This window comes from Podarcis cretensis (assembly GCF_951804945.1).
Source record: "Podarcis cretensis genome assembly, chromosome: 8".
NCBI lineage: Eukaryota > Metazoa > Chordata > Lepidosauria > Squamata > Lacertidae > Podarcis > Podarcis cretensis.
Window position 1 is genome coordinate 75,652,060 of NC_137177.1, and position 26,986 is coordinate 75,679,045.

A 26,986-nucleotide genomic window follows, 5' to 3' on the forward strand; every position below is an offset into this window, starting at 1 on the left:
TTCACTTTTGTCTTGGGCCCCACCCACCACTGGCATGTGGCCCTCGGAAGATTGTCCAGAAGGGAATGCGGCCCTCAAGCCCACCCTTGGTCCACACAAACTGGCTGTAGCTCTCCAGAGTTTCAGACAGGGTCTCCTCCCCAGCCCTACCTTACCTGGCAATGTCAGGGATTGAATCTGGGACCTTCTGCATCCAAAACAGATGCAAAGCAGGTCACAGCAGGTGTGAACTTGCCAGGTAAGATACAAATGCTCAACTGTGCACACTTTCCGTCTTGCCCAGGGAACGGTGGTGAGTGCAAGAAGTGGTGTGCATTCCTTACTTTGCAGGCACACCTTTCCTGCTGCACTCAGGTGTTGCCTGTGGGCTTCCCATAATAAGCATCCGGCTGGCCAATGTGGTAGCAGGTTGCTGGACAAGATGGGATTGTTGAGGGTCTCTTTCTATGTTCTTAACACCCAGTTCTTTCACACACTGCTTTGCAACCAAGGCACCACCGAATCCTGAGCTTTTACTAAGTGCTGAACACTTTAGCACTGGTCTCCAGAGAACACTTTCCATGGGATGAGCTCACATTTGCTCTCACCTGCAACACACATGTACAGGGATTACATTCATTCTTTGACCACCACCCCCACCACCCCCAGTAAGTGGCCACACAAACACACCATTCAATCAAGGTAAGCTTGTTTGAACGTATCTTGTTTCTGCTGAACCCTAGGAGCTTAAATTGGGAGTCTGAGGGCGCCCTCTCCTGGCCCATTCTATCCCAATTATTAGCCTTTATATTATGTTGGTGCATTTGACTGTCTTTCCCCACAGGCCAAGGAATCCTGGAAATCACAGTTTACCCCTTGCGGAGCTATAATTTCCAGCACCCTTAACCAACAACAGCTCCCAGGATTCTTTGGGGGGGGGGGAAAGCCCTGTGTTTTAAATGTGTAATACAGCGTTGACCCCAGATGTCAAATAACTTGGCTGGGCTTGAGTACTACGTGCCTTGACATAGGGGGCATGATGTTCTGCCTCAGGTGGCAAAATATCTTGCACTGTTCCCTGGCAACTCTCTCTCACACACCCCTCACATATTCGCCAAAGATCAGTTTAGTGAGGAACATGTTTGGTGAATGTGTAAGGAGGGTTGTGTGTACAGCCCTATAGCCACTGGCCCAACGCCGCCCAGGAAGTACAGATTTGAACCCAGGTCTTCCTGATCCTCACTGGACACATAGCTTACGTACACACCATAAATTCTGTTTAAAGCACATGACTGCCCATGAAGAATCCTGGCCATTACAGTTTACCAGTCGCAGATCTACAGCTCCCAGCATCCTTATCAAACTACAGTTCTTAGGATTCTTTGGAGGAAGCCATGTGCTTTAAATGTATGGTGTTTACATAGCCAAAGTGGTATAGTCCAGGATTGGTTTTGCCCCCTCATCTGCTGTGGCTGTGTGTATGTGAATCAAGGCTCATTTCAGACAAACCCACGTATATCCAGAATGTTGCAATATCCAGGAGGTTAAAATAATTTTTAAAATGCAGTACTCAAGAAAAAAACTTTTTTTTTTTAATTTTACACACTGGCTTGTATTGCTCATATTCCTGCCCCGCCCCTGTTATAGTGCAAAAATTCAAAAACACAAAAGAAAAAGAAAAGTTTAAATGCACATAAATAAATTGACACACATTTACAGATACATTTAAAACAAAAATAGAAGGCTCCTCTGACATTGGCTGATTGAGCTAGGGGTTTGCACCATGGGTAAGCCAGAGAGCTTTTGGGTTGTGGCCAGCGAAGTTCTGCTCACAACAGACCCACTGGAATTAACACACTGAAGTTTGCCATGCCCTTTAATTTCGACGGGTCTGACTCTGAGCAGGACTAGCGCTGGACACAACCCAGTATTTCCAGATTGTTGTTAGGGAGCAGAGGAGTGCCAGGTTTAATCTCCCCTCCCTCCTCAAGTCAGTTGCTACGGTCTTTGGACAATACATGCTCAACTCTGGATAAAGAAACGTCCTCAAAAGGCAGCAGGCCTGTGCTGGACAATAACATACTGTGGACGAAAAGCACTTCGAAAGTCATGTTAAGATTAGTCATTTTGGGTTAGTCAGTTGTGGAGTTGGATTAGGAAATGGCTAAAGAAAAGCACACAGACATAAGAGAAGTGATGGATGACTCCCCCCCGCCCCCATTGGCCATAAAAGGTACTTCTGCTTCACAGTTTTGCTTATCAAGCCCACAGTCACTCTCTCTCTCCATTGTTCTGAGTTCACAATTGCCTAAGCTTCTTTCTTCCATCTCCCGGTGTCACTTTGGGCCAGATGGATTCAGATGCTCTCTTCCAATGATCAGTGGCTCCTTTTAAACTCAAGGACATAAAGAAGTGGACGTCAGTCTCTCTCCCCGTCACCCGTGCAAATCAAGGTGTCCAGCCTAGTTCCAGTACAACAGGGTGTGCGTTAGCAGGGTAACTTGAGGAGCAATTCCCCTGCAAAAACTTTTTCGTCAAAATGGGGCATCCATCAGTGTTGCTCATAGGCAACCCCAAAAGAGCATCTTCCACAAGTGAGGTGTGCAGATGACACATTTCAACAGAACATTGTTCAAAGGGGATGCACCCCCAGGCTATAGGAGAAGTTTCTTCAAAACAGATGCTTTGTGGATCTAGATGATGGCTTGCCACTCTTCTTGCATTATGCTGTGGCTCACAACCAGGAATACAGGAAACGGCCAGAGTAAAAGACAGGTACACCTTCCCTAAAAAGAAGACAAACTGTGGACTAGGCTGGTCCCTGCCAGTAGTACAGACTGATGAAGAACTCTAGATCTTTGTACTGCAAGGAGAAACCTTGAATATCACATCAGAACCGCCCCTTTGCAACCTGCCACCCCAGAGCAGCAAGTGTTACCTACCTCTTCCAGCAAAGGCATGTCATGTGTCCCATGCCACCAGAGGCAAGTAAAGTATATACACATAAAAAACAAGCAGATGATGACAGAAGGTGACCAAACAGGCATTGGTTGTTGCAAACAACTTGCCCCAACCACCAACAACCAAAAAGGAACTGAAGGCACTGATAGAAAAATAATAATTGTGTATCTTCTCCTAAAACAGGTGTGGAAAACCTTTGACCCTGCAGTTGTTGCTGAGCTACAACTCCCACCATCCTCAGCTGATGGCCATGCTTGCTGGGGCTGATGGGAATTGTAGTTCACAGCAACATCTGGAGCACCAAAGCTTCCCCATTCCTGCCCTAAAATGTATTGCAACTGGCAAAGCCCTGGCAAAGCTTACTGGTGGAGAGATTGTTTATTCTGCGTGCTCAACTTTATTTTATTTCGAAAAGGTACTTTTAGAAGTAACTCCCCACCCCCACCCCGTTCAAAACATGCTCCCCACTTGCTGTTCCATGCAACCGGTGTGTCTGTATGAAGGGCTAAGCGTATCAGAAGCTGCACTTTCCAGGAAAAACAATAGCACATGCAACTTTATGGACATAAATGTTCCCATTAAGTTACCTATGCAGTGCTGTTGGTAAGCAATAGGACCATGAGCTGGTCCTATCCCTGCACAAAAAGGTTTGGCACGAGCTCACTAAGCCAGGCTGGGTGCTCTTTGGTTAAAGCATGTTTAAATGCACATTTAAAGCACATGGCGTTTCCCTAAAGAATCCATGGAACTGCACTTTACAGAGCTAGAAGTCCCAGCACCCCTAAACTACCATTACTAGGATTCTTTAGGAAGGGAGAAACCATGAACTTTAAATGTGCATTAAATCCGCTTTAAATGTATGGCACGAATATGACTCAGGTTCCACTCTCTGCAAAAGTTCCTGTCTCCCATTACCAACACTAGGCCAAGGGAAATACCCACTCTTATGTAAGATACAACTCCCTGTTACCCTAAAAAGATTCGGAAGCCCACTCCAGTGGCCAAAGAAACCAAGCCTGAATGTCTATTGTAGATTAATTAACCCTTCAATGCAGCCACACACTGTGCAAGGAGCAGGGCAGGCCTATCATAACGTGAGCCAGCCAAGAGCCCACCAGTTGTCTTTGTAAAGGCCTAGCCTGTTATTGCCACAGCAGATTGATCTGGTGGAAGGATATGGAGAGAGAGAAAAGGAAGAAATGGGGTGGGGGGACCCGAACGAACAAGAGATCAGATAGGAGGGTATATAAAATAAAAATAAAACCAGAAGTCTTTAGCGAGATCAATTAGGCCACAGTTGCAGAATAGAGTCCAGAGGTTACTGAGGTACAAGAACTTCATCCGTTGCAATGGATGTCTTGGGATGGGTCGCCTCGAAGCTCCAGTCTCATCCCGTTCCCAAGCTCTTGAGTTGCACACAAATCGCATTAAGAGGATAGTGTATAATGCAGTGAAACGTTATCTTAAAAGTAAACTCTTTCCTCCATAAGAGATGTTTTCATGGTGTAGGTGGGTCTCCAAACAAGGGCACTGTTCAGGTTTACAATACAGATGCTACTCAAAATGTTTGTTATGCTCCAGTGGTATGTCAGTGTAGGGACCTTGGCCTTTTCAGTGCAAGTTCTTCATATATGAACGTGGCATTAAAAAAATAAAGAAAAGAATTGCACGCTTTCTCTGTCACACATATGTAGTCGATGCAAGCTTTTCCAAAGGCAAGCCTTCCAAGTCACATCACACAAATCACAGTCTATGAGGAATTCTTCCTACGTTTAGCACTGCTCAAGCAAAAATAGAAATGAAGTTAGGTGACGACTGTAGGGACTTCAACTGAAATTAACTGAACAGTGTACAATAGCGCTCTGAAATGAGCAGGATCTGAACATGAACTGTACAACCATACTGTGAAATGAGTGGCCGCGGCACAACAGGACCCCGAAATAAGCGGAATTTGAAGAGCTAGTGCCACATGCCAGTCTGAAATGAATGACCGTTGCACCATAGTACCCAGAAATGAACATAATTTGAAGAGCTATTGCACACTGAGCGTGTGGAATGAATGGCGGTTGTCCAACACCACCCTGAAATGAGCAGAATTTGAAGAGGTACCATCCTGAAGCGGGAGGGACTTGGGCAATGCTGCTCTTGAATGCATGAGAGGTATTTGAAGAGAGGGCAATTGAACATCTCTCTGCCCTCTCAATGGGAAGGCTGGGCAGCCCCCATTCATTTCAATGATATCTTTATACCAACCCACCCTTCAGCTGCCTCCTCCATCCCACGGATTGCACTTACTCTCTATTTGACAAAAAACATATGTTATCATCACCTGGCTCCTCCTCCTCCCTTTTGGCAACTGTCCAACTTTTTTTTAAAAAAAGGAAGAAAGAATAGGGCAAATAAATAAATAAATAAATAAATAACATGGAGTGCAGAAAACCAGGTGTGCGGGAAATGAAACAATAAAAAAAAACCTTAAAGAAACTTTAGAAACGCAAGCGTCAAAAATTGAAAGTTAACAAATATAGAATAATATGAACACAGTCTCGTAACCTTGCTCCACCCTGTTAAAAGTTCCTTCGTTCTCCCTAAGTACAATCCCAGAGCACCGTTGTCGGGCTAGCTTCTTCCTAATTGTTTTTGGGAAGTGGGGTTGGGGAATCAAAACAGCAGAGCCAGCACATTGGCGGATGGCCCAAAACCCATGCCGCTGAAGAGGGCAGGAGAACGTCAGAAGTGGTGGCACATAACCAGGCTGACAGAGCGAGGGGCCACTGAACATGTTAAGAGGGCTTGTGTTGCAGCCATCTTCCCTCCAGCCCTGTTTTATTGTTTTTAATTTTAAGGCATCCCTTTCAATAGACACCAGTGTGAGAGAAATAAGTGCATCACCTCACGAATCTGTAAGAGTACGCTATAGGCTTGGTAAGAAGTTTTGGCTAATTGTGACATTCACAGCTTACATTCAGCTGTTGGTGTAACCGAAACAAGTGATCCTCCTGCCTGCTTTAGATGGGCTTTGTTTCTTTCTCAATTTCTTTCCTTCCTTCCTTCCTTCCTTCCTTCCTTCCTTCCTTCCTTCTTTCTTTCCTTCTTTCCTTTCTTCTCGTTGTTTAAGCTCCATTGCAGGAGGTGGAACCAGAAGTCATGTCCAAACATGGAAGTAGGAGATTATAGAGTCCGGTTTTGACAGGACCAGGCAGAACCAGTCAGGTGATGATGAAAGAGATGATGAAAACCAGGAGGGGCTCTTGGTGTTTCTTTCTTTCTCTTTTCTTTCTTAAAGAAGTGTGGTCTAAATCCCCATTTGGAGCTCCACCACAAGAACCAGAAATGGCCCCCTCAGAAAGTTACTACTAAAAATGTATGGACGCAGCATCAACGCCTTCATCACTCTCTTTCTTCACAAAGAATGGCTGCCGCAGGGGTCAGGCCAGGCTGGCTTTGCACTCCGACAGATGCTGCAGTCCCCTCGAGGCAAGGTGCAACCGGACTCTTTGTCAAAGACTCGTCGAGGACACCGATAGGGTAGGGGAGGAAGGGGGCGGGAAGTTGAGGAGTTCCAGCACAGCCACGCCCACGCTGCTGCGGCGGGTGAACATGCACGAAGCCGCCACCCACTTGTTGGTGCGTGGGTTGTACTTCTCGATGGAGTTGAGGCTGGAGCTGCCATCGTTGCCTCCCACTGCATATAGCCACCCGTCCATAGCCACCAAATCATGGGTGCTCCTGAGAAGAGAAAGTCAAACCAATAGGTTACCAGCTGCGTGGATAGTGTCATTCTGCAGTTTGGCCACTAGGTGGCACTGGATTTAATTTGTACACAGGAAACAAACAGCAGATGACCAAACATGGCTTGCCACTCTTCTAGTTTTATGCTAGGGCTCACAACTAGGAATCTGGTCATCACGTCCCCTGACTTTTTTCTGCATGGACCACTTGTAGAGTTGCAAAATATTTAGAAAAGAGTGAATGAAATGATCAAAGGGGTGGAGCGACTCCCATATGAAGAAAGGTCGCAGCTGCTGGGACTTTTGAGTTTTTATAAAATGGTGAGCAAGAGGAGACGTGATAGAAGCTGGTGAAATGACACATGGCATGGAGAAGGCACAGAGAAAAGTTTTCCGCCCTCTCTCACCACACTAGAACTTGTGGATGTCCAATGAAGCTGAATGTTGGAAGTTTCAGGACAGATAAAAAAAGCATTTTGTCACACAGCTCATTGTTAAACTATGGCACAGGAGTCAATGATGGCCACCAACCTAGATAGCTTTAAAAGAGGATTAGACAAATGCATGGAGGAGAGGGTGAACAATGACTGCAGTTAAACTGATGGCTGTGCTCTGATGCAGGTGGCGCTGTGGGTTAAACCACAGAGCCTAGGACTTGCTGATCAGAAGGCCGGTGGTTCGAATCCCTGCGACGGGGTGAGCTCCCATTGCTCGGTCCCTGCTCCTGCCAACCTAGCAGTTCAAAAGCACCTCAAAGTGCAAGTAGATAAATAGGTACTGCTCCGGTGGGAAGGTAAACGGCGTTTCTGTGCGCTGCTCTGGTTCGCCAGTCATGCTGGCCACATGACCCGGAAGCTGTACGCCAGCTCCCTCGGCCAATAAAGCGAGATGAGCGCCGCAACCCCAGAGTCGGTCACGACTGGACCTAATGATCAGGGGTTCCCTTTACCTTTACCTGTTCTCTGCCTCAATGGTCAGATGCAGTGATGCTTCTGAATACCAGATGTCAGAAACCGGAGGAGGGGAGAGGGCTCTTGTGCTCGGGTCCTGCTTGTGGGTTTCACATAACAGGCACCTAGTTGGCCACTTTGAGGAATGGATAATGGACTAGATTGGCCTGAGCCAGCGAGCTGTTATTACGTTCACTTGAACATTGTGGAGGGTCTTGACAGACCACTTACTGACTTTTTCCGCTTGCCGTAGCGACTGCAGTACGCTGCTCAAGATGATTTTAAATTGCATTTTTTACAGGCATACCACCTGAATGGAGCACATGAACCTTCATTCAGTTTGGGAATCCCTGCCCTGAGGGACGGCTTGTGACTCTGCAGCTCATCCGCAGCCTCTCTTGGGGATATGCTGCGCCCTACCTCCGGATGTTCATGGGTGCCACACTTTCCCAAGTGTTCGTTTTTGGATTGTAGCGCTCCACCGAGTTAAGACAACTTGTCCCGTCATTGCCTCCTGCCACGTACAGCATCCCTTCCAAAACAGCCACGCCGGCGCTGCTGCGGCGGCTCAGCATGTTGGCAATCGGAGTCCATGTATTGATCTGGCAGGAAACAGCAAAAGGAAACATATACATACATACATATCCATAGATTACAAAGAGCAATCATATAAAACTTAAAAGTATAACTCAGCCACACTACATAGATACCTGGAGCAACAATGGCTATGTTCTATCTCCACTATTAGAGGCAGGGTGCATCTGAATACCAACTGCTAGGAGCCACTATTGGGGAAATGCTGCCGTGCTCAGGTCCTGCTTTTGGATATCGCAGAGGCATTTGGCTGGCCACTGGGATAACAGGATGCAAGACTACATGGGCCTAGGACACTGTTCTTCTTATGCTCTTATGAGCCACATGAGGGGCTGACTCCCCTGCTTGCTTTGCTCACCAAACCCCCTACCCCCACTCCATGTGCTGGCTGCCCCTCTCGCTTGACCTGATCTGCTGCTGCAAACCCAAGTCGCTTGGCTATTATGCCCAGGGCTCACTTGCCTTCTTCAGCTCACTGCTGCAAGCCCTGCTTGCTCGGCCGTTGCCCCTCTTGCTCTCACGCCAACTGCCCACCCCCCCTGCTTGCGGGCCTCCTCCCACCACAAGCCCACTCACTCACTCGCTTGTTAGCCGCCCTGAGCCTGGCCTTGGCTGGGGAGGGCGGGGTATAAATAAAATTTATTATTATTATTATTAGTATTATTATTATTATTAGTAGTAGTAGTAGTAAAGGCACACACTGGAAGGCAGAAGCTTTCTGTCACCTGCTGCTCGAAAGTTCTCATTGCAATTCATCTTTGCAGCCTGCCCCCCCCCCCCCGATTTTCCTTCCGGCCCACTCTCAGTGGCTCCATCACCACCCCGGTATATCCAAAACTTCCCATTCTTCTCCCAATAACCCTCAGTGCTTTGCCCCTTCCTGTTTACCTGTGGCTCATATTTTTCCACAGTTGCGAGGTGTGATGAACTATCATATCCCCCAACAGCATAGAGGTTGCCATCTGCAGAAGAAGAAGATGAAAAACACGCACACGTACAACCCATGCATAAATATGCAGCAAAGCAAGAATCCCACCCTAAAACACACATTTGAAGCATGCGCCTTTCCCAAAAGAAACTTGGGAACTGTAGTTTGACAAAGGTGCTGGGAGTGGTAGCTCTGTGAGGGGTAAATGACAGTTCCAAGCCTTGGAACAAGTGCTGCATGAGCACTTGAGTGTACAGAAAAGATGAGTGTACAGAAAAACACCAGGCCACAAGGACTGAGCAGCCAAGGCAGACTCCTCTGGGGAGAGATTACCTCATGGAGCGTGAAAACACACACACACACACACACACAGACGTTCCTTCCGGCCACTTTGCAGAGGCTTCCTCTGGTGCAAGGGGACATTAAACATTCACAAGGCAGCTTCTGAACTGTTCTGTGCGAGCGAGGCAGCAGCCTAAACAAGGCCGCCTGCTGTTAGGATTAAGTTTGCTTTTTGGACAGGTGCAGAGCAAGTGGCAGACCAGGCATGTGGTGCCATGATGACAGCAGGCAGCACACATGAGTGGAAGGGGAATGACTAAGAAGTCCCTGGGGCTTGGAGGTCAGCAAACTGGAGCGGAAGGAAGAATTCATGGCACACACAAAAAATCTGTACAGAAAGCTCAAAAGGAGCCATTCCACAGCTGAGGTTCTCCGTCAAGCAGCTATGGAACTTACTGTGGTGCTTAGTGCTTCAAAGCAAGGGTTGGTTTCAATCCAAGGGCCACAATCCCTTCTGGGTAGCCTTTCAGGGGCCACATCCCATTGGAAGGCGGAACCAAGGACAAAAGTGGGCCAGCATACTGGATAAAACTATTTCATACAATTGCTTTGGGAAAGTGCCAAGCCTGTTATTCTGGTATGTTCTTAAAACAGCAAGTTCTCTCTCTCTCTCTCTCTCTCTCTCTCTCTCTCTCTCTCATTTTTAAGCCAGACTTACCAAGAGTTGCCACGCGGACGTATCTCCTTCTGGTGCTCATGGCTGCGATGGATGTCCAGGTGCCTGTTAGGGGGTCATATCTTTCAGCACTGAGGCAGGTCAAGAGAGAGGAATAAGTAGAATATGGTCAATAGTTATGGTGACTGTTAAGTTGTGGGTGAACATATCAGACGACACAGTGATTCTTCAAACAGCTCTTGTTTATTCACAAGGCAGAACAGAACTGGACTGAAGGGTTCAGTCAGCCTGCTTATATAGAGCTCCAGTACAATGTAACTGTAACAATTTTCTAAAACTATCCAATCACTGAACATCACTTTTGATCCCTTATTTGCATAACTATCTACAGTATCCCCCTGCTGGCCCAGGGTGAGAACTTCAGTACATAACAGTGACCAAACATGCATTGTAAAACAAAACAAAACAAACAAAAAAACAGAAAGAGGGACGGAATAGCAGTAGACAAGTTTTGTGAGAACTGGATCTTTACCCATTAATTATTGGAATGTGAACTTTTAAGATGATATGTATACAAGTCATAATCAAAGTAGATCTGTGGAAATTAATGGACTTATTGGTCAAGTCCATTAACTTCAACGGATTGGCTCTGAGTAGGACTAGTATTGGATGCAACCCAACCATCCACCCATAGGCAACTCTCAACCTACACAGAGGTTACGTTCTGGGGATAGCTCATAAAGCCAAAATACATTGGGTGCAATGGTGGGTAGGATTGCCAGAGGGTTCCCCCCTTTTACATCTTTCGTTATCTTCTTGTCAAGCGCAGAAAGCTGAGTGCACAGAAGTTAAAGATGTGTAAGTTGGAGTTGCCTGCATATATTCTCTTATTTAAGAAATATGGCCAGATGGCATTTTTCCTAGCTGTAAGGAACTTGTAATTTCAATTGTATTCGGTTGTATCCAACTAGGTTTTACTCAAGAGTGGAATCCCTGAAATTAGCAGACCTAAATTAGCCCTGTTTGTGAATTTTAACGGGTTTGCATCACGCCGGGGCCACATTCACATCATACATTTAAAGTGCTGTGATACCACTTTAAACAGCCATGGATTTCCTCCAAAATAATTCTGGGTGCTGTAGTTTGTTTAAGAGTGCTGCGAGTCGTCAGGAGACCCCCTATTGCCCCCAACTAAGCTACAACTACCAGAGTTTCCTAAGAAGAGTGATTGATTGTTAAACCACTCTGGGAATGAGGGGTGCAAGGTGAATGGCAAATAAGCCAATAAGCCCTCTTACCTGTTGAGGCACGAGGCTCCGTCATACCCTCCAGCAGCGTAGAGGAGTCCATGCAGTGCTGCCACCCCCAAACAGCTCCGCCTGGTCCCCATGGAAACCTCCGTCTGCCACGAGTTGGTGACGGGATCGTAAGACTCCACTGTGGCCAAGTCAGAGGTCCCATCGTAGCTGCGGTGAAACAGAGCCAGCGTTACTATTGAATATATTAACATATTTATAGTTTTAGAATTTTAAAATAATTCTATTTCTGTAAAATATCATTTGATAAAATTATAAAAAAAATACTACAAACATTTTCTAGCATAAAAAATATACTATTGAGATGTATATATTTAGGACCTACCCTGTTCTTCTGATTGTAAATGGTTTAAAACTGTTTTTAATGTTGTTGTTTTAAATTGTTGTGACATGCCCTAGGACATTAGGGTGAAGGGCGGAAAATAAATAACAGCAGCTGGCTAGTTCTATGTTCTTATGCTCTGACTAGCAGCAGCTGTCCAGGTTCTCTTGTAAAATGGAGACGTTAGAAAAATGCAGTCTGAATAATGGCACCCCTCTGAATCATCTCTGCCTTTTGCCGCTAGCTCCTAAATCACGATACATGGGTTGCATCCAACTAAGTGCTACTCAGAGTAGACTCACTGAAATGAATAAATCTAAGTTAGTCATGTCCCTTAACTTCAATGGGTCTACTCTGATTAGATCTAACATTGGAGACAACCAAATGCTAATAAGAATAAGAATAATACATATTTATCACTTCATACCAAAATAGGCTTCTAAGAGATTTATAAGTTATAAAAAAGACAGCTACACAAACATATCAACATCCACAACTAAAATGCACAGTAGAAGAATCCCATTAAAACATTAAAAACCTAAACATTCACAATCAAAACAAGGGTCTACCTCTCTGCCTGTGGATAAATGACAGGATATTTATGATATAAATACGGTCATTGGCCTTATAAGTACAGTGGTACCTTGGTTTATGAACGTAATCTGTTCCGGAAGTCCATTCTTAAACCAAAGCGTTCTTAAACCAAGGCATGCTTTCCCATAGTAGCTGGGGACTCAATTTGCAAATGGAACACACTCAACAGGAAGCGAAACATGTTCTGCTTCCAAGGCAAAGTTCACAAACCAAAACACCTACTTCTGGGTTTGCAGCATTCTTAATCCAAGTTGTTCATAAACTAAGCTGTTCTTAAACCAAGTTACCACTCTATTTCTTTTTTCTTTCTTTCCTTTCTTTTTTCCCTTCTGGTTTCTAAAATATTATTGTTCTGTATATTAGTTTGATTCTTATTGTATTTTATGTTGAAATTTTTCAATGAAAAATATATTTAAAAAAAACAAGCATCCACAATCAAAATAAACAATTAAACCAACACAATAATTAAAACAGGGCACTCTGGTCAAGAGATCAGAGTAATGCCTGTGTAAACAGGTGTGTCTTCAAAAGCTGGCAGATGCAACAGGGAATGTGTTCCATAACACTGGAGCTACCAATGAAAACGTCTGCTTCCGCGTTACCACTAGCCGATAATCACCAGGCCGGGTTCCATAAATACAAAATTCTCCCTCCCTGACATCTATTGCTCCCTTGAAATTATGTGATGACAGCCATGGGGGTGGGGTGGGGAGTGAGAGTGGCTGAGAATTATTCCTTACCCGCCCACGGCATACAGCTTGTTCCCAATGGCAGCAACGCCCACCCTGGCCCGGCGAGTGGACATCGAAGCCACCATGTGCCAGCGGTCTGTCCTGGTGTCGTAGGCCTCACAGTCACCATGGATGGCAAAGAGGCTGCCGCCACCTGCACGAAAACAAAAAGCGGGGAGAAAGTGACAAGCTGGAAGGCCAGGGGGTAAGGCCAAGGGGCTCTCTGCAAGCTCATCTCGGGGCTCAGTTCACACAGCTGTTTCTGAGGCAACCTCCTGTCAAGACTGGGCTATAGGCAATCCATAGGAGGTGAGCCTGAAGGCTGCTCCCTGCAAGTCAGTGCTTTGCAAATGTCTGGCTCTTAGCCTTTGACTCCTGGCACCTGATAAGCTGCCGCTTAGGTGGGCTGCAAAAATGCTTGGGTGCAAAGCAGACCAAATTAGGGGTACATCCTGGGGAGAGGGCCACACAGAGAATCTGGAGGACTGGATTTGGCTCCCCAGAGACTGTACAATGTACTATCACATGATGTAAAGTCCCATTAAAGTTGTGAGGAAGCATGGAGGGATGGTAGGAGGTGACCAGGGAGTGTTGAACAAGCCCCAGCGGGGTAGGGAGGAGGATCTCAATGGAAGCAAGTAATAGCATCCAACAGGTAGCCTCTGGTTCTACAGAAAGAATGAGGAATCTGTCACCATAAGTTGTTGGGACTCTTAACTCCCATCATCATTCTCCATCATGTAGATCATGGATGTCCAACCGGTCAACCGTGATCGATAGGTCGATCCCTGGCTGATCTTGGTTGATCATGGGATCCCTCTCGATCGGCAGTAGTGAAAAGCAATGCAGTGAAAGTCCCTGCCTCCTTCCTCCATCGCTCTGTTCCTCCATTGTGTCAAATGGGTGGTATTTAATTGTATGTAGCTGACGAGTTAGAAAACTAAAGTATAGTTAGATCTTCCCCTCTCCAAAAAAATCTCGACAACTTTGGCTTCCCCCCTCGCAGCCTCTTGTGAGTTGGACGTGCCTGATCTAGATGATATATTGTATAGCCTGCCGACCAGTTATCGTGGGAAGTGCAACAGCAGAGATCATTCAGTGTACACCTTAAGGGTAAATTCTGCTGTTAGTCAACTAGTCAAGGAAGGGGGAATAGGTGGAGGTTTTGCTTAGCAACCTGGCAGAGCAGCATGATCTTTGGCTTGTGCTTGCATGAGGTAGCATGTGCTGTGAGTGGCTGTGCAGTTGTGAGGCAGTTTTCCCTGTGTTAGATTGAGTATCTAACCCTGCTCTGTACAAGGCCTGAACTAAGAAAAGACAAAAACCTCTCTGTTTCTTTCTTCTCAAATTATACACTGATTGTGTCTAGTGGGCTCGGAAAAACTGTTATCAGGATTTTTCTCTCTGTGTTCCAGCTTGCTTTGTTTATGTGATTTTGCTTAACAGTTATGACTAGACAGAGACAATCTGAACAGCACCCACAGTGCTAAAGTGGAAACGCCTCCTCAACAGGCCAGGAAGTTGTGCCACCTGCTCAATAATTCCCCTCATCTAGTCCTTCCTTTGTCCAACCTCCAGAAGTTCCCCCTCTCCCCACAGCACCCAACATCCAGTTCCTTGGTCTTGGCCAAGCCTCCTTACCCACGGCAAAGAGCACAGTGCTGGCCCCCTCGCAACGCCGGGGGCGCGTTCGGCTGTTACTAAGGACGCCTCTCTGCTCAGGCATGAGATGGTACTTGAGGGCTTCGATGAGAAGGTCCTTGCATTCTGACTGGTGCCGCACAAGCAGCTCTGTGTCGACGTTGCTCATCAAGAAGTCACGGCTTAGGAGGGGAAGCCGGACACACTTCATGAGCTGGGGAGAAGAAAGGAGAAGGTTTGGGCGGGGTGTGAGGGGGAAGGAAAACTGCAGGGTCTGGAATGGGAATCATGCATGAACAGGGTCACTTTCGGACAACCTGTTCCTTGGGCATTGACCCAAACTTGTTTGCACTAAGGGTTGCACCCAACTAAGGCTCCATTTGCACTATGCATTTAAAGCAGTATCAATTTATTCATTGTATTTATATCCCACCTTTTTCCTCCATTTGAACTCTGCTGTTCCAGGTCCTAGTCCAACTCTTTAACCACTACCCCAATTGAAATGGCCATGGCTCCCCGCAAAGCATCCTGGGAACTGTAGTTTGTTAAGAATGCTGAGAGTTGTTAAGCAACCCCTATTAGCTACAATTTCCAGAGTCCCCCAGAAAGTGGGATTGACTGTTAAGAACTGTTGCTCTGTGAGGGGAACTGCACTGAGAAATTCAGAGATTTGCACATTTCGGAGGACGATTGTGCTTTGCTTTCTGCATCATTTCGGAAAGTGCAAATTAGATAGATTTGCTTTTAAACATGAACTGAATCGAATTCCTTCCTGTTCTTAACTACAGCGGAATAAAATCAGATGACCCATTCATTCTTTCTCTCTGTCTCTGTCTCTAGAATGGCATCCATCGGAAGGCGAAAAAGAAGGCTGTCCTGTTTTTGAAATCAGTTGTGTGATTATGTCATACAGAGGGGTCAATAATTCTGTTCGCCATGATGAGTATTTCCTTTGGTGAGTAAAATAAGAAGAGCCATCATTCTCCAGCTTGGGGCTGGACAGCTAGGAGGAATAATCAATTTTGTCATTGTAAGGTAAAGGTAAAGGGACCCCTGACCATTAGGTCCAGTCATGATCGACTCTGGGGTTGCGGCGCTCATCTCGCTTTACTGGCTGAGGGAGCTGGCGTACAGCTTCCAGGTCATGTGGCCAGCATGACTAAGCCGCTTCTGGTGAAGCAGAGCAGCGAATGGAAATGCCGTTTATCTTCCCACCAGAGTGGTACCTATTTATCTACTTGCACTATGAGGTGCTTTTGAACTGCTAGGTTGGCAGGAGCAGGGAACGAGCAACGGGAGCTCACCCCGTTGCGGGGATTCAAACCGCCAACCTTCTGATCAGCAAGCCCTAGGCTCTGTGGTTTAACCCACAGCGCCACCCGTGTCATTGTACGGTGCTGTAAACCAACAGTGCAACTGTGGAAGAATCCTTGGCACCTGCACCAGCTTGGAGTTAGCAAAGAAAGCCTGGAGCTCGTGGCTTTGTTGCTGGGCTACTGAGGCACTCTGGTGCAGCTGCAGGGATGAGCCACCCCACCCCTCTACAAACTGGGGAGGGAAGCAGTGATTTGTCCCTGACCTTGCACAGAAGCATAGCCTGATGTCAAGGAAGGTATGGAGGAGAGCCTGGAGACCCAGCAACCACCATTTGGGGGGTCAGCTGAAAATAGCAGACTCTTGGCTATGTAGCATGCAGCCTCCCTCCCACATTCATCCCAACAGCACTGAAACCTGCACAGCCACGTACCCTAGGGATATGCTGCCTTCGACTGTCCACATCATGCTTCACCCAGCTCAAGACAGCTCGATAGACTTCCTCCTCTGAGGGCACATTGAGGCTGTCACTGGAGATGAGATCTAGCACCTGTAGAGGAGGATTGGGACGGGTGGAGGAGGGCAAAAAGAATAGAAAATTTGAATTATTTCAGACACTGCACTGGAAAAATGGAATTGAACAAAGTTGATCCCAAGAACCGCCAGCATTTCTAAGCAGGATCCAGATCAAGAGATTGAGATAAGAACAACATAAGAACATTAGAAAAGGCTCACTGGGACCTCAGCAGACTGCTTTAACTATGTTGCTGTTATAATGGGATTGCTTGTTGGTTATTCTAATCGTGAACGTTCCATTTTTTGTGTTTGGATGGGGTTCTTTTATTGTGTGTGCTAGTGATGGGTCTTTATAGGTAAGTGCTTGGTTTTATATTTGAAAACCACCTAGCAGGTTACTGATCTCTCATCTAAACTCACTAATGGTCCCAGCAGCTGCCCAAGGATTCAGCTAGTGGTCTTTACTGCTACTTGAGAGCCTTTTTAACTGGAGGTGCCAAGGATCGAGGTTCTGCATGCAAAGCAGATGCTCTACCACTAAGCTACATAAACCATAGGGACATAGGAAGTTGCCTTATACTCAGACCATTGGTCCATCTAGCTCAGTAGTGTCTACACTGACCAGCAGTGGCTTTCCAGAACTTCAGATTGGGGGCTATTAAACCTGGGACCTTCTGCATGCAAAGCACGCCTCCCCCCCACTAAAAACAAAAAACACAGCCCTTCCCAATGCTTCCCATCTACAAAGGGCATCACAGTGGTGCCTGCCAAGCACAGGCAACAGTGTCCAAGGAGAAGCTGGCATGATGCCACCAGCAAAGGCAGGAATGGCCTCATGGAAACGCAGGAGGAGTTTTAATGAGAAGGCACACTGGTGTTTTCTTACTGCATAAGAAGCACATTAGGTCAGCACGTATTTACATGCACTCTTCCTATACCAGCTGCAAAGCTTGGCCTGTGGCTTGGAAAAGAGATTGGAGGCACTGAAGTTGCTAGGAGGGAGGTACCTCCCTCAATTTTTTAACCCTTTAGGACTACACAGGAAGCTGTGCTATCCTGAGCCAGACTCACTCTAGCCATATTTATTTACCAGGGCGTTTGGACAGCATTCACGGTGTTGGTTTCCCACTGAATCCAGACATTTGCATAAACTGATGGGACTGAGTGTCTGTGTGCAAAACCAAACATGGGGGATGGGGGAATCGATCACTCATTATACCAGGCTTCCTCAACCTCGGCCCTCCAGATGTTTTGAGACAACAATTCCCATCATCCCTGACCACTGGTCCTGCTAGCTAGAGATCATGGGAGCTGTAGGCCAAAAGCATCTGGAGGGGCGAGGTTGAGGAAGCCTGCATTATACCTTTAGTTTGTGCGACTAAAATGTTTTGTGGATTTCATTTGCAAAGCTAGATTGCAGCCTCAATCTCAAGCAGGTGAGCGAACCCTGGTGCTGCTTCGTACCATTCACAAAACCTGACACACAAGGCAAAAAAAGGGCCGTGCAGTCTCTTACCTGCTTGAGAGGCAGAAGCATGAACTCTTCTGTCTTGGAGACATCCACAAAGTGCTGCAGGACATATTTGTGGGCCGACTTCAACAGGTCGCTGCAGGAGTGCGTGTCTGCGAACCCCCGGATGCCCAGGCAGTTGGAGGGGTCCAGCTGGCTCAACAGAAACTTGCAGCAGGCATCCCGCACCCCATTCAGCTGGAGGAGGCTGGCGGCAGGAAGCAGCGTCTGGAAGGCAAAAAAGCCTGTCACAGGCAGGTATCTTACTCCCCCCAACCCTCGCCAGTTCTGACACTCCTGGTCCTAATACCACCGTGGAACATCCGCTTCCATCCTTCTCCTGACATGCAAGAAACAATCTTAAAAGCTGAGACCTACAGAGAAGGACTTTCCAAACATGTTACAGTTCTTGAACCAGGATGCTAGGGGTGGGGAGCCTTTAGGCTGCAGGCCATTTTTATTTAATATATTTAAGAAGAGCCCTGCTGGGTCAGGCCGATAGCCCACCTGGTCTAGCATCCTGTTCACACAGTGGCCGGCCAGATGCATGTGGGAAACCAGTGAGCAGTATTCAAGCGCAAGAGCAGTCTCCCCTCCTGATGTTTCCAACAATAGCTATTCAGAAGCATTGCTGCAGCCAACTATGAAGGCAGATCATAGCCGTTGCAGCTGGTAAACATTGTTAGCCCTCTCCATCAATGCATCTAATCCTCTTTTAAAGCTATCCAAGTTGGTGAACATCACTGCCTCCTTATATACTACTATGTACTTAAAGACAGTTCCTAAGCTGTTTACAAAGTGACATGTACAATATATGTAACAAGGAAACAACTGCAGCTAGGATTCTCCATGCGCAAAAATGGAAAGAAGCAGAAATACCCACTAAAGAAGAATGGATAAGTGAGGTGATGGATTATGCAAAATTGGCAAATTTAACAGCTAAAATAAGAGAACCTAACGATGAAGGCTTTGTGGAAGAATGGAAACCCTTTTCGGATTATTTATGTGCTGGGCCGGGTGGTAACCCATGAAACACGGTCCAGGACCGGTCCAGAATCTGGAGGTTCCGCTATGAGTCAGTCCAACAGGGCCAAGGCAGGACACGAGGCAGGAAACCAGTTAAGGACAGGTACAGGTTCTCAGGCAGGATCTAGCATACAGCAATGTTGCTCCCGCAACCTGGGGTCGGGGTCGGACAGCTTTTTATCTTTGTCGGGGTAGCAGCTGGTCCTGATCCCCCGGCGACTCACCTCCCTGCTTTGCCCGAAGGTCAGCACCCCTCCTGTGAGTACTCAGGTCTCTCCTTTCAGATCTTAGTCTCTGCAGCTCGGGAGATGTTGGTGGGTTACTAGACCAAGGGGCCGCCTCAGCCTCCCCTGACCAAACCGGTAGTGGAGCAAATGTAAGTGATGGCGCAGCTGAAGGCAACGAGGTAATCCCCGCATCTAGAGCCAAGGCAGGCTCAGGCCCCTGACTCAGCCCAGCTGGTGTTTGTTGCAGGGGAACCTGTGCAGACTGGGACTCTTCAGGATCAGGCCCCAGGATCTGGTGCAGACTGAGTCTCCTCTGGTTCTGAGTCCGAGCCCGAGTCCCAGGCCATCACAATTTAGAGAAATATTATGATATGGTGAACACGCGAGTAGGATTTGAATTATGAGCAACAGAATGGATTAAAGATTATAGCACTTTTGTTTAAGAGTTTAAGAGATAGAAGACAGGATATAGCAGAGGGAGAGAAGCAGAAAAAAACCATGGAAAAGGGAGCGGGAAGTAAAAAAACAAAATGTTTTTATTATGTATTGAAATGTATGTGTGAAATTTTGGAAAACTTATTTAAGAAATCTTCCAAAGGGGAAAAAAACACAAGGAAACGATCTTGGCCCACCAGGGGGTCTAAATTGGCCTGTGAAGTCATTTCCTCCCCAAACCACACCCACCTGCTGATCAGCTAACATCTTTAGGTGACACCAGCTGATGGGCAGGGTCCGATCTTGCTAGAACTCATTCCCACTGGAGGCAGTGACGGCCACCAACTTGGGTGTCTTTCAAAGAGGATTGGACAAATTCATGGAGGCAAGGCTATCAATGGCTTCTATCCCTGATGGCTATGCACTGCCTCCACAGCCAGAGGAAGCAATGCTCCTGAATACCAGGTCCTGGAAGTTGCAGGAGAGAAGAGTGCCCCGGCCCCATAGCACTAAGAACACTTCTGCTTCTTGCATTTTGATAAGTTGTGGGTCATCATTTTTCTTTCCATTTTTTAAAATGGAAAGCTGTGCAGTCAGCGCAAACATAGCAGGAAAGCTTCTGCTTTGGACCAAGGCTTCCCTCAATTATCCTGGTTTTGCGCTGAGCAGTCTTTCAGCCACCACCTTCTGTTGGAACCTACAAAAACCCAAGAGAGATCCACAGATGGAGAGAGAGAAGGGGTTGCTCCAGGCCAGCTGAGCCAGCCTTGTTGGAAGCACTGCAAGACCAGCAGCAAACAAAGCCCCAGCCAGCCATCATGTGACATCATCGGGAATTGCAGGGAGGGCAATGTGATAAGATTACAGGCAGGCAGCATCTGTGGTTCAGGAGCCTGGAGGTGCTGCTGCAATTTGGTTTTGATACATAAATAGACATTAACCAAGACAGACCCAGGAACCTCATATGGCCATGTGGAATGCTCCTTGCTCATATCCAAGATGCTCCATTCCACTCCTTCTCTCACCCATCTCTCCAACTGTCCCCTGGCTCAGTCCTCATTGGGGTGGGGCTTTTTTGGGGTGGTGTGGGGTCGAGGGGATCTTCTGTTAGGATTTCTGCCCCCAAGAAAGTTTATTTTTGTACAACTGCAAGAATTGAGGGTTCTCTGCAGGGGGATTTCTCCAAGCCTACAGATACTGACCTCTGTGTGCATGTGCGATTGTGACTACAAAAAGGTCAACCCCCACCCCTGAACGCTGGAAACAGAAGGAAATATAAAGGAATGGCTCGCCTGGTGGGGCAGCACAGCAGCAGCTTTCATGGAGTTGGAGGCTGCAAAGGCACCAAGTGGGGAGCTAGTTTGGTTCAGGGCTCAGACCTGACTGTATGAAGGTATGCAGACCATCACACCTCAGGTGGCTGGGCAAGAACTTCCAGACCACCAAGGCTGGACCCTCATTGATGCCTTTGCTTGAAGAACCACATGACTCTAGTCTGGCTGGGCTGAGAGCCCATCAGAAGGGAAGCTATGGAATGGAGGATCTGTGCCTGTTTTCAGGCCAAAGGTTCTGAAGTACCCTCAAGGTGGGCAGAGCCAGGAGGAAGAAGTCTGGAGACCCCAAAGGCCTCGGCCTGCTCCCAACCTTTGTTGAGCAAGTTGCTCCCTCGGAGCTGTCCGTGGTCCTGCCACTTTCGTCGGTGGGCATCAGACCAGAATGCCACAGCAGTGTTGTTGCCGCTTAACAGCAGAGGGTGCAGGTGAGGCAGCAGTGAGGACAGTTCCCAAAGAAACCATAGAAAAGATGCTGGTCCTTCTGGTCCATCTTACCTGTACGTTCCCTTCTCCCACCACAATCTCAGCCGTGTAGGCATATTGAACCAGCTGCTCCAGCGCCTGCGGGTCGATATCATGGAGTGTTATGTGGGTCTGTCGGCTTTCACTCATCTCATCTGCGGTGGCAAGGAAACACAAGGGAACTCTGTGAGGACACCATGGGTATCTTAAGCAGAAACCCCTAGGGGCTTTATTGTGGTCACTGTGCCCAGCAAAAGCCAAGACCCATCCAGCCCTTTGGAGGAGGAGGAGCCGCAGATCAGTGGCAGAACAGATGCTTTTTTTGCAAAAAGTCCCAAATTCATCTCTGGGTAGCAACAATCACAAGTCCTAGAGGTCTGAGGGAAACCCTTGCTTCAGACTTGGCCCCATCTGCACTATTCGCTTACGTATCCCTCTACTTACATAAACTTTGGGATACATAAGTGGCAAACTCAGAAGTCTATTTCTGGGTTTTTGCCACATGCGCACGCGCAGAAGCGCTCTACCACCGTGTGTGCATGCGCAAAAGCGGTCCCTCCAGTTGCTGAAACCTCAGAATCCGACCGAAGCTCCAGAACGGATCCCGTCCGCAACCGCAACATTACCACTGTAATGTTAAACTGTCATGGTTTCATCTAAGACTCCTGGGAGCTGTAGTCTTTTAAGAGTGCTGAGAGTTGTTAGGAGTCTCCCTCCTGTTCCCCTCACAGCTACATTTCCCAGAGTTCTCTGGGAAGACGGATTGATTCTTTTAAAAAGCCAGAGACAACACTACTAATAGCTCCCCCCTCACTTAGAGACCCATGATGGTTTATACTGGGTGGACTTGACTAACTTAGACCTGTTAATTTCAATAGATCTGCTCTGAGTAGGATTTATTTGGGTAGAACCCAAAATGTCTGCTATATATATGTCACGATTAAGGAATATATTATTATTATTATTATTATTATTATTATTATTATTATTATTATTAAGTGATTGCCACCCTTGACTCCTTTACAAAGAAGGGCAGGATATAAATATTTTAAAAAAATAGTGCCCCACGTAGCCCCTTTCCCCTTCTCCATGAGTAGTAACACCAGATTAAATTATGCACCTATTAAAGTTCATTTGCAAGTTATCTAATGCACCCTTCGAGAAATTCTGCTCTGCAGCTCACCTGAACGGGAAAGTCACAAAGCAGAAAGAATTTCAGGGTTAATGAATTATGTGCAGCAAGAGGAATGGCACCAATTAAAAGTCTACTTGACTTGCAGAATTTCTACAGGTTGCAGAATTTTTGCCTCAACTGGAGCAGAACATGAACCATCTAGGTGCAGACTTTCAAGGCAACTGAGGCAAGGTGCAAGAGGAAGAGGATTTGGGTAGAGATACTTGCTTGTGAACATGGCGTGGAAGTAAGGGCTGCAGGAAGCCAGCACCACTTTGTGGGCCTTGATCTCCTTAGTAGCCACATGCAGCACAATGTCGCAGAGCAAGGATCGCTGCCGCATGCGGTTCATGCAGACGAAGGCGTCGTGGTAGTGCCGTTTCGAGTTGTGGGAGATGCTGTGCCCATCCCGGTTTAGGAGCTGCATTCCGCTTTCCATGGCTGCAGGCGGGTCGTTCCTGGCTCGTGGCAGCGCCCTCTCAGCCTCTCTGGAGAAACATTTTAGGGAAGGACAAGAAGCAGATTAATCACAGTTTTGGATCCTAAACTCTGCTCCTTGGTTTAAACAACAACACCCTGCAGCCGACAACCTCCTTGCAACATTTCAGCTACCCAACCGGAAGCACCCTATATGAATGCAAAAGTGGAAAATAAGAAGGTAAGAAGAGCCTGGCAGCTGGATCAAGCCAAAAAGCCCCAAAGAAGGCCCTGAGCCCAGCAGCAACTCTCACTGCTTGCAATTCCCAGCAACTGGCGTTCCGAGACATGCTCCCTCCAACAGCGGAGGGAACAGCCATTGCCAGCCTTGCCCTCTATCAATGTGTCGAATCCCCTTCTAAAGCCATCCAAGGGGAGCATGATGAACAAGAGCATAAGAAGAGCTCTGCTTGATTGGGCCAAAGGCCCAGCTAGTCCAGCATCCTGTTCTCCCTGTGGCCAACCAGAAGCCCCAAAGGAAAGCAGGACCTGAGTACACACTGCCTCTGGCAATGAAGGCAGAACACAGCTCTCATGGCTACCAGCCACTGATACCTTCCATGAGTTCGTCCAATCCTCTTTTACCTCCATTCACTATGAAAACCAGATGCGGGACTATGATGCTCCCCTGGCCTAATCCAGCAGGGAACTCCTTATGTTATTCGTCATTGCATTATGCTGAGATGATTTAGATCAGGCAAATTCATGGAAGAGAAGGCTATCAGTGCCTACTAGCCAGTATGGTTACATTCTACCTCCACTGTCAGAGGCCATAGGCTTCTGAATGCCGTTTTGCTAGGAACCACAAGAGGGAATAGTTGCTGTTGTGCTCAGGTCCTGCTTGTGCAGTTTCCAGAAAGGGCAGCTGGCTGCCCACTGTGAGAACAGCATACTGGACTAGATAGGGCACTGGCCTGATCCAGCAGAGCTGCTCTTATGTTCTACCTTGGATGCTGGGTGGAACTGGACTTTATCCATTTAAATCCTGAATGGTGGGGGGGGGAGGCATACAGTTTTGCCCAAGGCTCCTTCCAAAGCACAAGCCTCCCTGCCGCTGCCTCTGAGCACCATGCATTGTGATAACCACAGGCGCCTCTCCGGTAATAATCATGAAAAGGAATAATTAAAAACCACTCAGCAGCCTCACATCAGATCCGCCCACCGGCAGTAAGTCACACGCATGTTTATCCGGGCCTTGATATTCATCACAAACACCTCCACACTGCCGGCTGCGAGGGCTTATGAGTATGTGTGAGCGTGCCTAAAAATAACTGGTCCACAGCTAGGAAGAGGAAGCAGTTTTAATTCATTCTTGCCAAAAGCGGGAGACGCATATGCCAAGGAGAGGGAGGCGGCGGCAGCGATGACGAAGACGGCGATGGGGACAAAGAGAATCAGACCACGAAGCAGCGCACACATGCACACGCTACAAGCCAGATGGACAGATGGGTGCAGACGCAGTGAGATGCCAAGCTTCCTGCAGCCTTGGAAGAGAATGGGGGGGGGGAGCACCAAAGCATACAGAGCGCTTCCTGTGATGGAGGAGAGGGAACTCCCGTCCTTGTCTGGAACGAGGGGAGACATCGAGCGGCGACTGAACGGATGTGACTCCTGAGAGCCGCCCACATACAGCTGATCGTGCAAGCTAAAGGCAAATGGGAAGAGAGAAGAGATCTCGTGAAGTTAAGGAGCTGCCAAATGCACGATGCGCAGCGGGCGGGTGAATTAACATTTGCAAAGTATGCAGTGGTGGAAGCGCAAGGTATAATTATGACGGGTGGAAGGTGGGCCATGTGCTCCCCTCCAGCAGCCTGATTTCAGCAGGTGAGACTTTTTCAGGGTGGGGGATAAAATGTATTTTTCTGCTCCCTAAATGTTTCAGCCTAGCCCCCTGGGTGGGGAACCTTAGGCCTGGGGGCCAAATGCAGTCCTCCAGACCTCTCTAACTGGCCCTTAAAATTGTCCCCAGGCCACATCCCTCACCAGCCTGACTTTGCACCCTCTTTGTTTTTGCCCAGCTAGAATGTGTTATTGAACTCTTCCTGCCTTTTGTCTGGATGGAGGAATGTGGGTGAAGAAAGTAGCCTCCTATATGAAGGTAAAACAAAAAACATTTGTTGCTGCACCCACTTTTGCCTCTGGCTCCACCCACCACCGGCTCCTGGAAAGTCCCTCAGAAGGGAATATGGCCCCTCAAGTGGAGAAGGTTCCCCATCCCCATCCTAGCCTTTCCAAAAGATTCCACTATGGCAACATCACTGACTCGCGGTCATCTGGCTAGGAGATTTCACAGCCCCCATGTGCTGGCCTTCCTGCAGACCCCTCAGAGTAGTTCCCACCTTTCAGCCGTGCAGGGGGTAGTGTAAGACTTGGGGGCAAGGAGCAACCATCCTAAGCAGTGCACTCTCCCAAAGGTCCTACTGTACAAGCTAGATGGGACAATTACAATAGTTTCAACCATTCAATAGCGTTGTATCAAAGCTTTGGTTGAGGGCCCAGGAGCTCGTCAAATCATAAGGGTGTGCATAACGGTGGAAGGACTCAACTGGGCTTAGACTTTCATAGGGACAACCTCTTTCATGTGCAGGAGCTATCCTGGGTCCTGAAACATCCTAGCATTTGCATGGTCTATAGTGGTACCTCGGGTTACATACGCTTCAGGTTACATACTCCGCTAACCCAGAAATAGTGCTGCAGTTTAAGAACTTTGCTTCAAGATGAGAACAGAAATCGTGCTCCGGCGGCGCAGCGGCAGCGGGGGGCCCCATTAGCTAAAGTGGTGCTTCAGGTTAAGAACGGACCTCCAGAATGAATTAAGTACTTAACCCGAGGTACCAATCTATTTGTATATTTAATTATAGTAACACCCACCACTGCTACCCAACTCCCAACTCAGATAGCCTCTCCAGGAGGATACAGTGGTTGATGGCATCAAAAGCCACCAACAGATAAAGGAGAAAATCCGTCTCCTCCAAGAACACCTGGATCTGGTTAGCAGCCACCCGCTCCAGGAAAGGGAGGTTGGCAACTGGCTGGTAATTCCCAAAGTTCTCAGAATCTAGGGATGGTTTCTTAAGCGATCACTACCTCCTTGAAACAGGCAGGAACTATCCTCTCTTGTAAAGAGGTATTGACCACCTCCCTAGCCCTGACAGCTGTCTCCTTCCTGCTGGATTTTATCAGCCAAGAAGGGTAAGGGTCCAGAGCACAGGTAATCAATTGTGCCGATCCAAGCGCCTTGCCAACATCCTCGAGCTGGATCAATGAAATTCAACCAACAAAACAGGATTAGACAGTGCTCTGTGTATCTCTTGAGAGTCAATTGCTGTAACAGTAGAGCTAAGGTCTTGATGGATGCAAGGAATTTTATCCTCAAAATGCCTAGCGTTCTGCCACCACTTTTGGGCCAGTGTGCTGAAGACCCGGAAAAGCTCTGCCAGATGGTATAGTGAGGATGCAATGGTTGTCATGACAGCCATGAAGTCCTGAGCCACCCCAGAGCCAACTGCCTGAGCATGGATGTTGAAGTCCCCCGGAACCATCAGTCTAGGAGTCTTCAAGCACTGCTGCCAAGATCAGCTCCGTCATGGAGACTGAAGGACACCAAGGTGGTCAGTAAACCAGGAGAATCTCTAATCTGTCCCAATTACCTACCCAACACCAGGAACACACACTCAAGATCCCCATTCAGTGGGACAGAAAGCCTGGAAAGAGACACACAGAGAGAATCTCTATAGACCACAGCAACCCCCTCCATGGTCCTCAAGTCTGCCCTAATGCTGTACTGAGTACCCAGGTGGGCACAA

General features: G+C 47.5%; 1 protein-coding gene across 2 annotated transcripts in view; it reads right to left on the bottom strand.

The window, feature by feature from the left end:
- Positions 1-1,549: 1,549 nt before the first annotated feature.
- Positions 1,550-26,986, bottom strand: part of KLHL17 (kelch like family member 17) — a 37,074-nt gene continuing 11,637 nt past the window's right edge. For both annotated transcript variants that reach the window (XM_079987016.1, XM_079987017.1), the window contains exons 2-12: positions 22,932-23,191; positions 21,563-21,684; positions 18,052-18,273; positions 16,453-16,569; positions 14,706-14,919; positions 13,074-13,218; positions 11,400-11,567; positions 10,144-10,232; positions 9,104-9,177; positions 8,042-8,223; positions 1,550-6,669 (exon numbers count right to left, since the gene is read on the bottom strand). In XM_079987016.1, coding sequence (XP_079843142.1) covers positions 6,441-6,669; positions 8,042-8,223; positions 9,104-9,177; positions 10,144-10,232; positions 11,400-11,567; positions 13,074-13,218; positions 14,706-14,919; positions 16,453-16,569; positions 18,052-18,273; positions 21,563-21,684; positions 22,932-23,142 — 1,773 coding nt within the window. In that variant the 5' untranslated portion in view covers positions 23,143-23,191 and the 3' untranslated portion in view covers positions 1,550-6,440. The remainder of the gene's footprint in view (positions 6,670-8,041; positions 8,224-9,103; positions 9,178-10,143; positions 10,233-11,399; positions 11,568-13,073; positions 13,219-14,705; positions 14,920-16,452; positions 16,570-18,051; positions 18,274-21,562; positions 21,685-22,931; positions 23,192-26,986) is intronic.